The sequence below is a fragment of the Diplodia corticola genome (assembly GCF_001883845.1).
Source record: "Diplodia corticola strain CBS 112549 chromosome Unknown scaffold11, whole genome shotgun sequence".
Classification (NCBI taxonomy): domain Eukaryota; kingdom Fungi; phylum Ascomycota; class Dothideomycetes; order Botryosphaeriales; family Botryosphaeriaceae; genus Diplodia; species Diplodia corticola.
This window is the reverse complement of record NW_017971490.1, coordinates 499,078-512,080: the sequence shown is the minus strand read 5'-3', so window position 1 is coordinate 512,080 and position 13,003 is coordinate 499,078. Positions and strand designations below refer to the sequence as shown.

At 58.7% G+C, this 13,003-nt stretch overlaps 5 protein-coding genes across 5 annotated transcripts; 3 read left to right on the top strand and 2 right to left on the bottom strand.

Annotated features, from left to right (window-relative positions):
* Nucleotides 1-138: 138 nt before the first annotated feature.
* BKCO1_11000161 (serine threonine-protein phosphatase) lies at nt 139-1,239 on the bottom strand (the record flags this gene model as incomplete). Its single annotated transcript, XM_020270346.1, has 3 exons — nt 139-845; nt 914-1,147; nt 1,224-1,239. 3 exons carry the CDS (start codon nt 1,237-1,239, stop codon nt 139-141), a joined length of 957 nt encoding a protein of 318 aa, XP_020132653.1.
* An 844-nt stretch (nt 1,240-2,083) lies between these two features.
* On the top strand, nt 2,084-4,085 carry BKCO1_11000160 (chromodomain-helicase-dna-binding protein; the record flags this gene model as incomplete). Its single annotated transcript, XM_020270345.1, has 4 exons — nt 2,084-2,241; nt 2,370-3,587; nt 3,635-4,021; nt 4,076-4,085. The coding sequence occupies 4 exons, from the start codon at nt 2,084-2,086 to the stop codon at nt 4,083-4,085; spliced, it is 1,773 nt and encodes a 590-aa protein (XP_020132654.1).
* Nucleotides 4,086-5,550: 1,465 nt separating this feature from the next.
* On the bottom strand, nt 5,551-8,512 carry BKCO1_11000159 (ap-3 adaptor complex subunit beta; the record flags this gene model as incomplete). The annotated part of the gene is made up of 3 exons (XM_020270343.1): nt 5,551-7,962; nt 8,089-8,234; nt 8,308-8,512. 3 exons carry the CDS (start codon nt 8,510-8,512, stop codon nt 5,551-5,553), a joined length of 2,763 nt encoding a protein of 920 aa, XP_020132772.1.
* A 306-nt stretch (nt 8,513-8,818) lies between these two features.
* Nucleotides 8,819-9,679, top strand: BKCO1_11000158 (uncharacterized protein; the record flags this gene model as incomplete). The annotated part of the gene is made up of 1 exon (XM_020270342.1): nt 8,819-9,679. The coding sequence occupies one exon, from the start codon at nt 8,819-8,821 to the stop codon at nt 9,677-9,679; it is 861 nt and encodes a 286-aa protein (XP_020132771.1).
* Nucleotides 9,680-10,647: 968 nt separating this feature from the next.
* On the top strand, nt 10,648-12,933 carry BKCO1_11000157 (nadh-ubiquinone oxidoreductase 64 kda subunit; the record flags this gene model as incomplete). The annotated part of the gene is made up of 5 exons (XM_020270341.1): nt 10,648-11,473; nt 11,523-11,863; nt 11,916-12,069; nt 12,129-12,860; nt 12,917-12,933. 5 exons carry the CDS (start codon nt 10,648-10,650, stop codon nt 12,931-12,933), a joined length of 2,070 nt encoding a protein of 689 aa, XP_020132780.1.
* Nucleotides 12,934-13,003: the final 70 nt, after the last annotated feature.

Genomic DNA, 13,003 nt, shown 5'->3' with positions numbered 1-13,003 from the left:
TTCCTCCACCGTTCTTTCGTCAAAGCGTGACTACGTATTTGCGCCCTCAATGCCCTCGTGATATCTTATACAAGCCACAAGCCGTTTCTCCAACGCCATGAAAACCACGTCTCTCTCGCGACTGGTATGCACATACTACTACAAAAAGTATTCCGTCTGGACCTCCTTTCCTTGCTGCTGCTGCTGCTGCTCGGCCCTGTGCACGTCGTTCTCGGGCGCGGCGTCGAAGACGTTGAAGAAGCGTTCGCCCGTGTCGCTGACCTCGAGGACGCTGGCCATGTTGCCGCAGCGGTAGCAATAGTTTGGGGCGCTCCAGACGGTGCTGAGGCGGTCGTCGTACAGGACCTGGTAGCCCTCCTGGCACAGCTGGTGGGCGCGCAGGATGTGCGACATGTTGTTGACCTCGAGGAACTTCTTGACGACCTGGGCGCCGAAGGTGTAGCCGGCGCCGCGGGGGCTGAGGCTGAACTCGTCGCGCTCGCTGTCCGGGTCGCTCCAGACGAGGTCGGCCATGGGCCCTTCGTGGGGGATCTCGCGGAAGCGGTCGATGATCTTGATCTGGTCGATGGAGTGGATGCTGGGCGACAGGCCGCCGTGCACGCAGAAGATCTGGTTGTTGATGACGACGGACAGGGTCAGGAAGTCGAACATGTCGGTGAAGTAGTGCCACACGTTGGCGTTGCCGTACTTGCGCGAGCACTCGGTGTAGAAGCCGTACGACTGCGTTACGCCGCGCGACTCGTGGTTGCCGCGGATCAGGTGCACGCGGTGCGGGTAGCGCAGCTTGAGGCATACGAGCAGCGAGATGGTCTCGACGCTGAAGAGGCCGCGGTCGACGTAGTCACCTGGACGAGGACGGCACGGTCAGTGTCGCGACCCAAGAAGGATGCAATGCGCCGCGCGTGGCACGCACCGAGGAAGAGGTAGTTTGTGTCCGGGCAGAAGCCGCCAATGCGGAATATTTCAATCATGTCGAAGAACTGGCCGTGGATGTCGCCAACAACGGTGACGGGGGCGTCGATGTGCACGACATTGCTCTCCTTCATCAGGAGCTCCTTTGCCTTGGCACATATTGCCTCAATGACCGAGTCGGCGAGGAGCTCCTTCTTGTAGAGGCGGGCTATGCACTCATCGAGGTCGACGGTGGCTGCGCAGAGGCGGGGTCAGCTCATCGACGGAGCAGGCGGTGGTCGGAGCGCAGCGGCATGTGGGAGCTTGCTTACCCGGGAGGCCTGGCATGTCGTCGGTGGGTGGAGGACGCGTCGGAGGCGCGCGCGGAACGAGCTCGGGCGGGCGCGGGGCTAGGGAGCGGGGGACAGCAGCATTCGCATGCGCGGCGGAAGCATTCTGGGCGGGGTTCAAGAGGGCATGGCCGCGCTGGGGGCGGGCGCTGGGCGGATGGTGGTGAAAGCAGCAGCTTTCAAAGCGAGAAGACGGCAGCTGTGCTAGGCTAAGCTCGGGTCAGCCGAGGGCGCGGCGGGCACGTGACTGAGCGCCTCCAAAGTTTCCCGTTGCGCGGCCTCCAACGCTCGACGGCCACCACCGCAAGGAATATCCCGCACCGCTCCCGCCCGCGGCGGCGTAGAACTCTAGCTCCCTCGGCCTCCGCCCGCTGCGCTGCTGCCCATGTCTTCCGCCGCCCAACAGCCGCGCAATTGTCGTCAATTCCCGATTGATACCGGCGAACAACCCCTGCTCTGGTCGACTTCCTTCCCTCTTGAGCTGAGGTTGGCTTTCTCTGTCTCTCGCCTCCCAGCCCGCGCTCCTGCTCGCCGTCTCCCGCATTGATCCTCGCGCCTGCCCCGGCCCTGCCACGCCCTGCTCGCCCTGCTCGCCTTGCTCGCCCTGCTCTCCGATTCGCTCTTTGCTCGCTCTCTTGGACCGTGATGCGGTAGCTCTGGCAAGCCTGGCCAATTTCGTCTCTCGGCTCGTGTGCGCGCTTGTCGCTGCATCAGCCCGCACCTCGGTCCCGCCGAAGCCATCTCAGGGCGACCCAAGCCGACTCTCCCTCTGCGCTCGCCTGCCGCCGTTGTAATCTGCCCGTGGCAGCCATCGACGCACCCGTTCTCTCGGCGCCGGCACCATGTCCTGGAGTGCTCCATCTTCCGGCGGCGCTCCTGCGTACCAGGCAGCTCCGGCATACGCGCCGCAACCCTATCCTCAGCAGCCCTCGTACGGCCAGCCACCCTACGCCCAGCCCCCGTACCAGCAAAGCGCTCCGCCATCCAGCCAGCCATCGAGGTAAGCGTTTTTGTTGAGTTTGCTGGAGATTCTTCGGCACTTGTGCGACTCTTCGCGCATATCTTCCGTCTCAGTCATTTCTTTAATTTCGCCAATTTGTCTTCTCCTCCCTACTGATCATATTGAAGTGCTCCGACCAACTATCCCCCGAAGCGTAAAGGTAACCCCGTCATCACCCGCTATCCTCCGCCCCCGGGTTATCGGCCTCCTCCGCCGCCCTCGGGTCAACCTCCCTACGCTCAAGGCCAGTATCTCCAGGGCTATCCTTCCCAATCCTATTTTCCTGGGTACCAGCAGCCCTCTCAGGGTTACCAGCCAGCATGGCAGCCACCGCCGGGCTACCCTCCGCCTCAAGGGTATCAACAGCAAGGGTATCAACAGCCACCTCCACCGCCACCGCCCGATGCATCCAGTGCACCAGCAGCTTATCCGCCCAATGGATTCCAGCAGCCTCCAACCTTCCCGCCTAGCAGTCGATCCGGATCGTATCCTCCTCCGTCTGAAACTGCCATTTCCCCCACAACAGTCGTACCGCCCTTAATCCTTAATTCGCCTCCGAATCAGAACTCACGGCCCTCAAAATCTCGCCGGAACACCCGTACTGCAAGCATAGTCCCTACCGAGGTTCCAGAGTCCCATAAGCTTTACCAAACCGATCCATACACCATCAATCTTGGGCTCGACGAATGGGATCAAACTGATTTCGATGGGGCCATCTGGCCCAAGTCAAATGAGCCGGTTGACCAAAACTTCAGCCTTGGCGTCATCATATGGCATCCGGCAAATGAGACGACTCGTGCGCTTTCATCCGACTTCATTTCAGCCGAAGAGAAAGCAGCAAAGCCCCCCTTGCCTAGGATCGGCAACGGAGATTCTGTTTCCGAGTATTTTGGCCTCGAGAACGCCCACGAGGCATTTTTGAATGTCCGACAGACGGATGAATGGGACTCGGTGAAGCGGGACTCGATATTCTACGAGTTCCCCAACATGTCGGACATTGTGGCATTAGAAGATGTCCTTGCAAACAGAGATCGGCCCGACTCTGAGGGAGAGAATCCTTACCCAAGCATACAGGAAAGAGGTGAACGACACGACGCTGTTTGGAACATCATGGACAATCTTGAGCAGGCTCTATCATCTGAGCAAGAAGAAGGCGGCTCGAGACGACAATCTCGCAATGGCAAATCAACTCCGCCACCACCTTCGCGGGATGACGCTCAGGAAGAGTTATTGGCGTCGCTAGGCGTGACAGGTTCGCCGAAACCGGTCAAACCTTTGACTACTCCAACTTTCTTGCCGCCGAAACCCCCCAAGCCAAGCTCACGAAAAGGCAGTGGTCAGGATCGGTAAGCTACTTATGACTTACTTACCCGGCGAAGGCTGACGAATCCAGGTCGTACGAAGAACATCTTCCGAAGCGCCCGTCCACCGATTATGATGGATACGATCACCCTGCCTCGCACGGTCCAGTAAAGAAACGATCCCCGTCCTCTGATTGTTGGAGAGCAGAGCAGGCACCAGCGAGGAACGGTGACAGATGCCAAAGCCCGACCAAGTCTGAAAACAGCCAGCACACTGCTACAGGGTCGGACTTCAACATGGAAGATGTTAGAACGCACGACAAAATCGCCAAAGATCCACAAAGACCGCGACCGCACAGAGCTGATAGTAGCACCGGGAGGAAACGAAGCTACGAAGAGACCGAGTCACCTCAAAGACAAGAAGACGACTACACGCCGCGTATCAAGAGGCGACAACCAGCCGTCGCCGCTGCTTATAGGTATGCAATGGCGTCCCGCCAAAAACTACACATTTGGATGCTAACTTGATAAAGTCGACGATAAGTTTAAAGTCGATCCTGGGTGTCCATGTAGCGCGTCGCTTGTAGTTGCTTTCGACGAGTAGCTTCCAGGGGCTGATCCTTGTTAGCTGTTGCGCATGTTTTGACTAGCGATTGAGCTTGCTATGCCGAAGACGCGGAAAGAAATACTAGCAAGCCTTGACTACGACTCAGTAAGGCAGCCTCACTTCAGGACTACGTTTCTCTTTGCTAATGAACCGTCTTCAATCTTAGGTTTTAACGGCGCCATTTTTCTTTCCGGTTGGATATGAGGGCGCTTCTGCATCGTTTGATTCTACTTCTTGACACCATCCGCCAGCTGCTTTCCGAACTGAGAGCAAAATGACTATGGAAGCGACGAATGCTCGCGAGTTGCGTTTCATCTGACGTCTTGGTACTATTCGGCATTTATTGGGGCCCTTTCTTCCTTCTCGCCATATTTGTTGATGTTCTTCATCTTCCTTGGCTATCTTGTACTGATGGGTCATCCGTCGCACTCGGTTATCAGAACTAAAAGTCCTTTTGAAGGGGGAGAGGTTGTCGTTGAAGCCCCTCCAAAACTGCATGGCTCAAGGAGTTACGAGACAAGGATTCGGGAAACGCGTTGTTCTTTTTCGTTTCCGATCCCTCCCTCATCTGGCTCCACTTTCTCCAACCTTCTTCCTCTGACTTTTTTTTTTTTGAAAAAGAAAAGCCTCCTTTTTCCACGCGTCTCTTGAGAATTTCCATCCTCTTCATTCTTCTTTACGTCAGGTTCGTATTAGAGATAATATCCTTATCCTCTTTTCCGAGTCTTCTTTCCTCAAGATTCAAGACGACGGCTGGTGATGACGTATTGCTTGCACTTACACCCCGAACCCCACCCCCCCGCCATACACTTTGCATGCATCCGCTTGCAGAGCCCCTCCCCTCCCCTCCTCAATCCTCTTCTTCTCCCTTACACTGTACACCTCGCGCATTTTCCCGAATCCAATACGTCGTCAGCCTCCGTCATCGTCGTCGTCGTCGTCCTCGTCGTTGTCGTCAAAGAAGCAAAGAGAGCAGAGAAAAGCGAATGAAGAAAGTCGCCGCAAGCACACGCATCAGTCAATAGCCCGTCTCCGTTCGTTTTAAAGAATCTTCATGCTATAAGTCAACACTTTCTTCTCTCACTTCCATATTCAGTCAGTCAGATTCTTTTTTACCTTTCTATTTCAGTCAAGACAAAAAGCAAGCCACGTTCGAGACCAAAGACGAGAGATCGTAGCGCGAGGGACGGACGGGTGGAGGAAGCAGTAGCACCCAGCGGATCAGGCGGGGCGGGAGACGCCAGCGGGACTCAGGAAAAGGAGACGATGTTTTCCTAGTCATCAGAAGTTGAGAAAGGGCGGCGCAGGGAAGAGAAGGAGGGATGAAAAAGGTATGTGCTGTGCGCGCGAGAAAAATTCCTATTTCATTCTTCTTTCCTTCCCCCATGTTACTATCATTTGTCATTTCACCAAGCGTCCTCTTTCGCCTTCGTCCTCACTCTCCGTCTCTTCTTCTTCCGATTCACCACCTTCTCCGTCATCTGTCTCCTCCTCGTCCGTTTCCTCTTCTCCACTCTCGTCATCCTCTTCGCTTTCCTCATCCTCGTCCTCTTCTTCATCCTCGTCCTCATCCTCCGCAAGCCAGTCATCCAGCGTCTTCTCCTTGATCCCATTCTGCTTTCCCACCCCTCCTCCTCCTCCAATCCCACCTCCCGCCCCGAATCCACCCGTATCCTTCACCGCCCGATCCAACGCCTCACCCGCCGGCGCCGCCCTGACCGGAGGCGCCGCGAACTCGCTGCTGCTATACCCACCACCACCACCGCCATACTCGGCCGCACCACCCCCACCAGCCTTCTCCTCCCTCAGCCTCGGGTCCGGCTCGTCGCCGTCGCGCACCCAGTCGGGCAGCAGCGCCTCGCCGCCGCGCAGGCCGGTGCCCTGGACGACGCCGCCCTCGTCGCCGACGACGAGGCTGGCGGAGCCGAGCGTGTAGGCGGCGCGCGACTCGGACGGCGAGGGCGCGTGCGGGACGGGCTTGGGCGCGAGCAGGAGCAGCGACGCGAGCTCCGTCGACGAGGGGACGGCGAGGAGGGCGCGGTAGAGGCGGGCGCGGTCGCGGAGGTCGTACGACGTGTCGTAGCGGGTGAGGAGGAGGATGTGGTTGTAGAGGAGGGGGATGGGGTGGGTGAGGGGTTGTTGTTCCCTTCTTTCTTCGTCGTGTGCTTGTTGTTGTGGTGGTGGTGCTAGTGCCGAGTCGTTGTTGTATTCGCGAAAGCCGCCTTCTTCTTCTTCGGGCAGCGCGAGCGGTGTGGAAGCAGCAGGCTGCTGTTCGTCATCGTCGGTGGGTTTCCCCGCTGGTGGCTGGGGCGGCGGGTTGAGCAGCAGATGCTGCAGGTACACCTTTGCGGCCAGCAGCAGGATCTGGAGCTTGCTCTCCTCGGCCTCGCCGGCGAAGCCCTTGGCCAGGATGCGCAGCACGTCGGCGGCCATGTTGTCGGCCGGGTCGATGCCCGCGAACTCGCCGACCAGCCAGATGATGCTGGCGCGCGCCGCGGGGCTTGCCGCCGTGTCGAGGTTCTTGGCCAGGCGCACGACGGTGCCGCGGTGCGCCTCCGGGTCGCGCTGGATCAGGTGCCGCACCACCTCGAGCGCCTCGGCCACCAGGCGCGCGTCCGGCGACGATATCTGCGACAGCAGCAGCCGCAGGCAGCGCGCCGCGACGTGGGCGTCCTGGGTGCGCTGCGCGCAGCGGCCGATGGCGCGGACGGACTCGCGCACGAGCCCCGCGTCGTGGCCGCCCGTAAAGTGCGCGAGCTCCGCGAGGATCAGGCTCTGGAGGTGGTGCGGCGCGTACGGGAAGATCAAGGTAAGCATCTCGAGCTTCAGGCGCCATATCTGCGGCGCGTCGGTGCCGCGCAGCAGCAGGTGCGAGGCGTAGCGCACGAAGGGCTCCGGCCGCGCCATGCAGACGCGCACCGCGTTGTGCAGCGCGATCAGCTGCACGTCGGGCGACGAGCGGAGCAGGGACACGAGCGGGCCGACGGCCGCGTCTAGGTAGGTCGGGGTGCCCAGGTGCAGGTAGCAGCGCGCGACGGCGACGATGACGGCCGAGTTGCGGGATTGGAGGAGCGGCGTCAGCGAGCGGAGGAGGAATTCCAGATCCTCGTCCAGCACCACGATCTCCTCCAATTCCGATGGATCCACCGGCTCTTCTTCCTCGTCGTCGCTGGAGTCGTCGTAGAAGCCCTTGGTGGGCTTGGGCTTGCTGCTGCCGTTGCTCTTCCTGACCCTCCGCGTCCGCCGGGGGAAGCACTTGCGAGCGTAGATAGTCATAAGCCTCAGCGTAGCCAATTGGCCCCATTCGTCCATGTCCACCAGCTTCCGTATCAATCCCTTGTAGTGCGGGTGAATCAGGTCGATCCGGTCCGGACACACGTCAAGAAAGGCGGACACGGCGGCGCCGGCGACGTAGTACTGCTTGTCGCCCAGCAGGGTCGAGAGATAGTCGATCAGCTGGGGCAGCGTGTTGGGATCGAGCCGGTAGCACTTGGGGACGGCGAGGGCGGCGGCCTTGCGCACGTAGGGGCTCATGTCGCCGGCGCCCTTCTTGATGCCAAGCGACACGATCTGGCTGATGGCGGGCACGCGGATGCCGGACATGACGCGCAGGGCCAGGGCGCGCACCTGCGGGTTGGAGTCGGACAGGGACTTTTGGATGGTGTTGATGGAGAGCAGGGCGGTGTCGGGCTCGGATTCGGCGTGGTGCAGCAGGAAGATGTAGACGAGCTTCTTGATCTCGATGTTGGGCGAGGCAATGTTCTTGATCACGGCGGAGAAGAAGGGCAGCGTGTGCTGGTTGCGATACGCCATCTACGGGTCGCGCAAGAGAACTTCAGAGTCAGCGATTCGTTCTGCTCGTGCCTTTCTCTCTCCCCCCTCGGATGTCTTGTACGGCGGCTGTGAGAGCAATGGCCGGAGTGGTGGGAGGGGACGCACGGATATGACGCGCCGCAGGCCCTCCAGCACCTCGCGGTCATGGCGCGAATCGAGGAGCTTCTTGAGCTGGTCGGCGGGCAGCGGGCGAGCGGAGGTTCGGCGGACGGCGCTGGCATCGCGGGCGGCTTCGAGGGTCAGGTCGCGGGCTGGGTCAGGCGGGGAGCTGGTGTGAGCGGTGGGTGCTTGGACAGGCGGAAAAAAGAATGGGGAGCGCGTTACCCGTCTCCAGCATGCTCGAGATCCTGGTCATGGACTCCATCTTGGCGTCGGCATGCACGGGCGCGCACTTGGTCGTCCTTCTGCCTTGGGGGCCGGGCCGTGGGGGTGATTTGTGCAGAGGCAGACGCTTGGGGTTGTCCGACGATGTCGGCGCGGAGCTCCAGCTTGACGAGAAGTGGTGCTGGCCCGCAGCTCCGCCCTCCATCATCGCCCACATGATCCCTGCGTCGGCTGCTGCAAGCCACCCCGGGAAAAGCAGGAATCTCTCAGGCACCGCGCTTTCTTGCGCACGACAACGACACTTAACTGACGCGAGTGCCTTCGCCTGGATTTAAAGGCATGTGGTTAGGGGGCGGCGTTTCAGCGCAGCACGACTATCGGCGGCGAATAGGAGCGCGCTCCATCTAAGACAGCGGGTAGGCGCCGTCAGGCGGCCTTCTCCAACCTGCGGCCTCACACGTGGACGTCCGAAACGAGGAAGAGGTCCTGGCCGTGTACGCAAGCTGATATCATGCTCCGTCCTTCTGTCCTGCACCCCGTCTCTCTCCTCGCCTTCCTGCGCCATCTCATCGACCACCATGCGCCGCCCACCTCGCTCGTCGTCTGTTCATCTCGCGCCGACTTCGAGCAGTTGCTACACCGTCTCGCAGAGGACGCCCGCACTTCTGAGCGCGTAGCGTCTGCAGGAACCCAGGATAGCCAAGAGCACAGTCCGTCCCCGCCACCTCCACTTCTGGATGAGCTTCTGATGCCCACAATCCACAACCTCTTCACGACCTCGACCATCCATGTCACTTTCTGCGCAAGCCTGGAGGCTCTCAGAGCGTACCTTTCCTCTTTGACGACCAGAGCGTCTGGCGACCCGGCGTCACAGCCTACTCAGGCGAGCACGTCATTCGGCGGCCCCACCAGCAGTTACCCCATTCTAGCTCTCCTGAATCCGATTGCTCTGCACAGGGAGACAACGTCGTTTTCTGCCCAAGGCTTGAGTCGTACGCTTGCGGTCGCCGTTGAGGCAGCCGCATTTAGAAAGCAGAAGTTAGTGATCACAGAGTGTCCCATACCTCATCACCTTCACCGAAGAAGGAACGAGCCTTGGACGGAGGAAGAGGAGGCCCTACTTGGTGCTGAGTTTGGTGTGGAGGAAGGTGCAGAAGGGGATACAGAGCAAAGGGACAGAGAAGGCGGCACAGCAACCGACGACTCTCTCATGCCCGGGACCGCAATTGATAGAGATCCGTGGGCTGAAAAGCTATCCATATTGAACGTCACCACAAAGAGCTTTGGCATCGGCGACCGAGCGTGGGCTGGACGTACTGTGACGGCAAGATCGGTAGCAGAACGATGGTGCCACTTTGAAATGCTCCATTAGGATTGTTGAGAGCTGACTAATGGAAGATTGAGCGTAAGCATAGCTCCTGATTATTACAGCCATGTAACGAAAAGGGTCGTTTGCGGAGCATATGGTGATATTCCGTTTCTTTCTGCCCTGCCATGGTTCCAAGCAGACCATTACACGTCACGTTCGTGTTCTGTGGCTATCCAAAAATCGCTGATGTATGTACGCGTATAGCTTAGAGGTATACATTAGTATGGATAGAAAAGTGGCAAAGCGGTAGTGGTGAAAACGAGAAGTATGCTTCTGCGTGAGAATTGGAGCTGATTTAGATATAAGGACAAAACTCGGAGCTAGAAGTAAGAGGCGCTCGCTAGGCACTGCCCAGCCAGGCTGACTCGCGAGGGCTTTCCCTGCGCGCGATGCGGCTCAGAAACAAGCGCTGCCTAGACGCAGGGGACGGGCTCCGAAGGCCAGGCCTCCGTCGAGCTGGGCGCAGAGGATCTCGTGCAGAGGACGATCAGATGCAACGGGCAAAGATGATCAGATTAGATAAAGGGAGATGGAATTTACTGGGCTTGTCTGCGGTGAGAGAAAAGGGATGGGTCCCAGTCAGAGAAAATCAGGCAGGATCAAACAAATTTTCAGAGCGGCAAAGGCGAAACCCGACGGCCCAGACCAGTGAGGGCTCAGAACGCATTCCGATAGCGGGACGATAGATGGACGTTGCAGCGTTGCAGCGTGAATGTCGGCGCCGGCGCGGGTGGATCGGCCGAGTCGGGAGCGTCCTAGCGTGCGCTTGTACGTCACACCTCTAGAGCTAGCTGGCAGCCGCGCATCCTCAAGTCTTTCCATCAACACCATCCTTACGACAATTCTTCTCCGCTCACGCGTCCATGACCCTCGCACGCTCGCTTTGCTAGCCTGCCCTACCAATTGGCCCCTGCTCGTCCCCATCGACCCTCGAGCTCCCCTATCGCCGCGTCTCGAAACCAGCTTCAACCATGCTGCGCCTGCAGCAACTCGCCGGCAGCGCGCGCACCCGCGCCCCCGCGGCTACCAAGAGCAGTCTGCGTCCCGCCTTTGGCCTCTCTGCCGCCGCTAGATGCTCGTCCACCTCCACGACCCCCAACGTCCTGCGGAGAAGACCGCTGGCCCCAAGCTCCCTGGCGCGCCTCAGGCACACCAGGAGCAACCAGGTGCCAAACTTCCTCAGTCGCCCTGTTTCGACAAATGGTGCCCCGTCACGCACGCCCGCCGCTCTCCGAGCCCTCTACAAGACTGCTGCGTGGATAGGCATCTTCGCCATCGTTGGTGGCAGCATAGTCGTTGCTTTCTTCATCTTCGACGCTACCACATATAAAGAGGGGCCTTTCAACGAGGACATCCACGTTTCTGAACTCGCCCTCTTTCCCCGGAAAGGAGGCCCAAAGAACCTGCCAATTGCAGAGCATCTGGTCGACGATGACGACAGCCCGGACAAGAAGGAGCAAAAACACAAGCCGAAGTTGGTTATTCTGGGCACCGGATGGGGCAGCATTTCCTTGCTGAAAGGCCTGAACCCTGACGACTACCACATCACCGTCGTTGCCCCCTCCAACTATTTCCTTTTTACCCCCATGCTTCCGTCCGCCACGGTTGGCACGCTGGAGCTCAGGTCGCTAGTCGAGCCGGTGCGACGCATAATAGCGGGCAAGAATGGTCACTTTTTCAAGGGCAAAGCAGTCGATGTCGAGTTTTCGGAAAAGCTCGTCGAGGTCACGGGCATGGGTCCTCACGGTGAAGAAGAAAACTATTATCTGCCTTACGACAAGCTCATCGTTGGCGTTGGTAAGTCGAGACGAGAAACTGGCCGAGGCCCCCTATCTGACCGAGACAGGCTCCGTAACCAATGCCCACGGTGTCAAGGGCCTCGAAAACTGTCATTTCCTAAAGGACATTACCGACGCGCGCTTGATCCGGAACACCGTCATTCAGAACCTGGAAGCTTCGTGCCTGCCTACCACAACCGATGAGGAACGCCGCCGTCTTCTCTCCTTTGTAATCTGCGGAGGCGGTCCTACTGGTGTTGAGTTCGCGGCTGAACTTTACGACATGCTTAACGAGGACTTGACCAAGTTCTTCCCCAAGATTCTCCGGTCAGAGATTTCGGTGCACGTAATTCAGAGCAGAGGGCACATTCTCAATACGTACGATGAGGCTCTTTCGAGATACGCCGAGGTCTGTTCCAGAGATGGTTGACCACGATGAACTGGCACTAACATTCTCATAGGCCCGCTTTGCCAAGGACCAAGTTGATGTCCTCACAAACTCCAGAGTAAAGGAAGTCCGGGGCGACAAGATCCTCTTCACCCAGAAGGATGAGAAGGGAAATGTTGTTGTCAAGGAGCTTCCCATGGGCTTCTGTTTGTGGTCGACTGGCGTTGGTAAGATTGACTGGCCGCTAGGCGTTTCGTCAGGAACCGATAGCTGACGATGGTTGTAGCCCAAACCGACTTTTGTGCAAGATTGGCCAAGAAGCTCGACGGTCAGAACAACAGGCATGCTTTGGTGACTGACGCCCATTGCCGTGTCGTAGGAGCACCTCTAGGTGACGTTTACGCAATCGGTGACTGCGCAACGGTACAGAACAACGTCTCGGACCACATCGTGACCTTCCTGCGTACGCTCGCCTGGGAGAAGGGAAAGAATCCCGAGGACATGCACATCTCCTACACCGACTGGCGCCAAGTCGCTAAGCGTGTGAAGGCGCGCTTCCCACAAGCAGCGGACCATCTACGCCGCCTAGACAAGCTGTTCGAGCAGTACGACGCCGACAGGAGCGGCACCCTCGACTTCGGCGAGCTCCGCGAATTGCTGCGCCAGATTGACTCGAAGCTGACATCGCTGCCGGCCACGGCCCAGCGTGCTCATCAGCAGGGTCAGTATCTGTCGCGCAAGTTCAACGCCATCGCGCGCGCGGCCCCCGGCATGCGCATGAACCAGGTAGACTATGGCGACCTCGATGATGTCGCCTACAAGGCGTTCGAGTACAGGCATCTTGGATCGCTCGCATACATCGGCAACGCCGCCATCTTCGACATCAACGGCCTCAACTTCTCTGGTGGCCTGCTGGCCGTCTATCTCTGGCGCAGCGTCTACTTTGCACAGAGTGTGAGCTTGCGGACGAGAATCCTGCTGGCAATGGACTGGACCAAGAGGGCGCTGTTTGGACGAGGTATGTTGTACTTCCATTTTGATTTACGATCTTCTAGAACTGACATTCTACCCCAGATCTCATGAACTTCTAGGTGCACCTTTTCTTTTCTTTCGATCTTTACTCTGTAGTTCAATCGACGCGAAAGAATGCTCCCTTTTTTT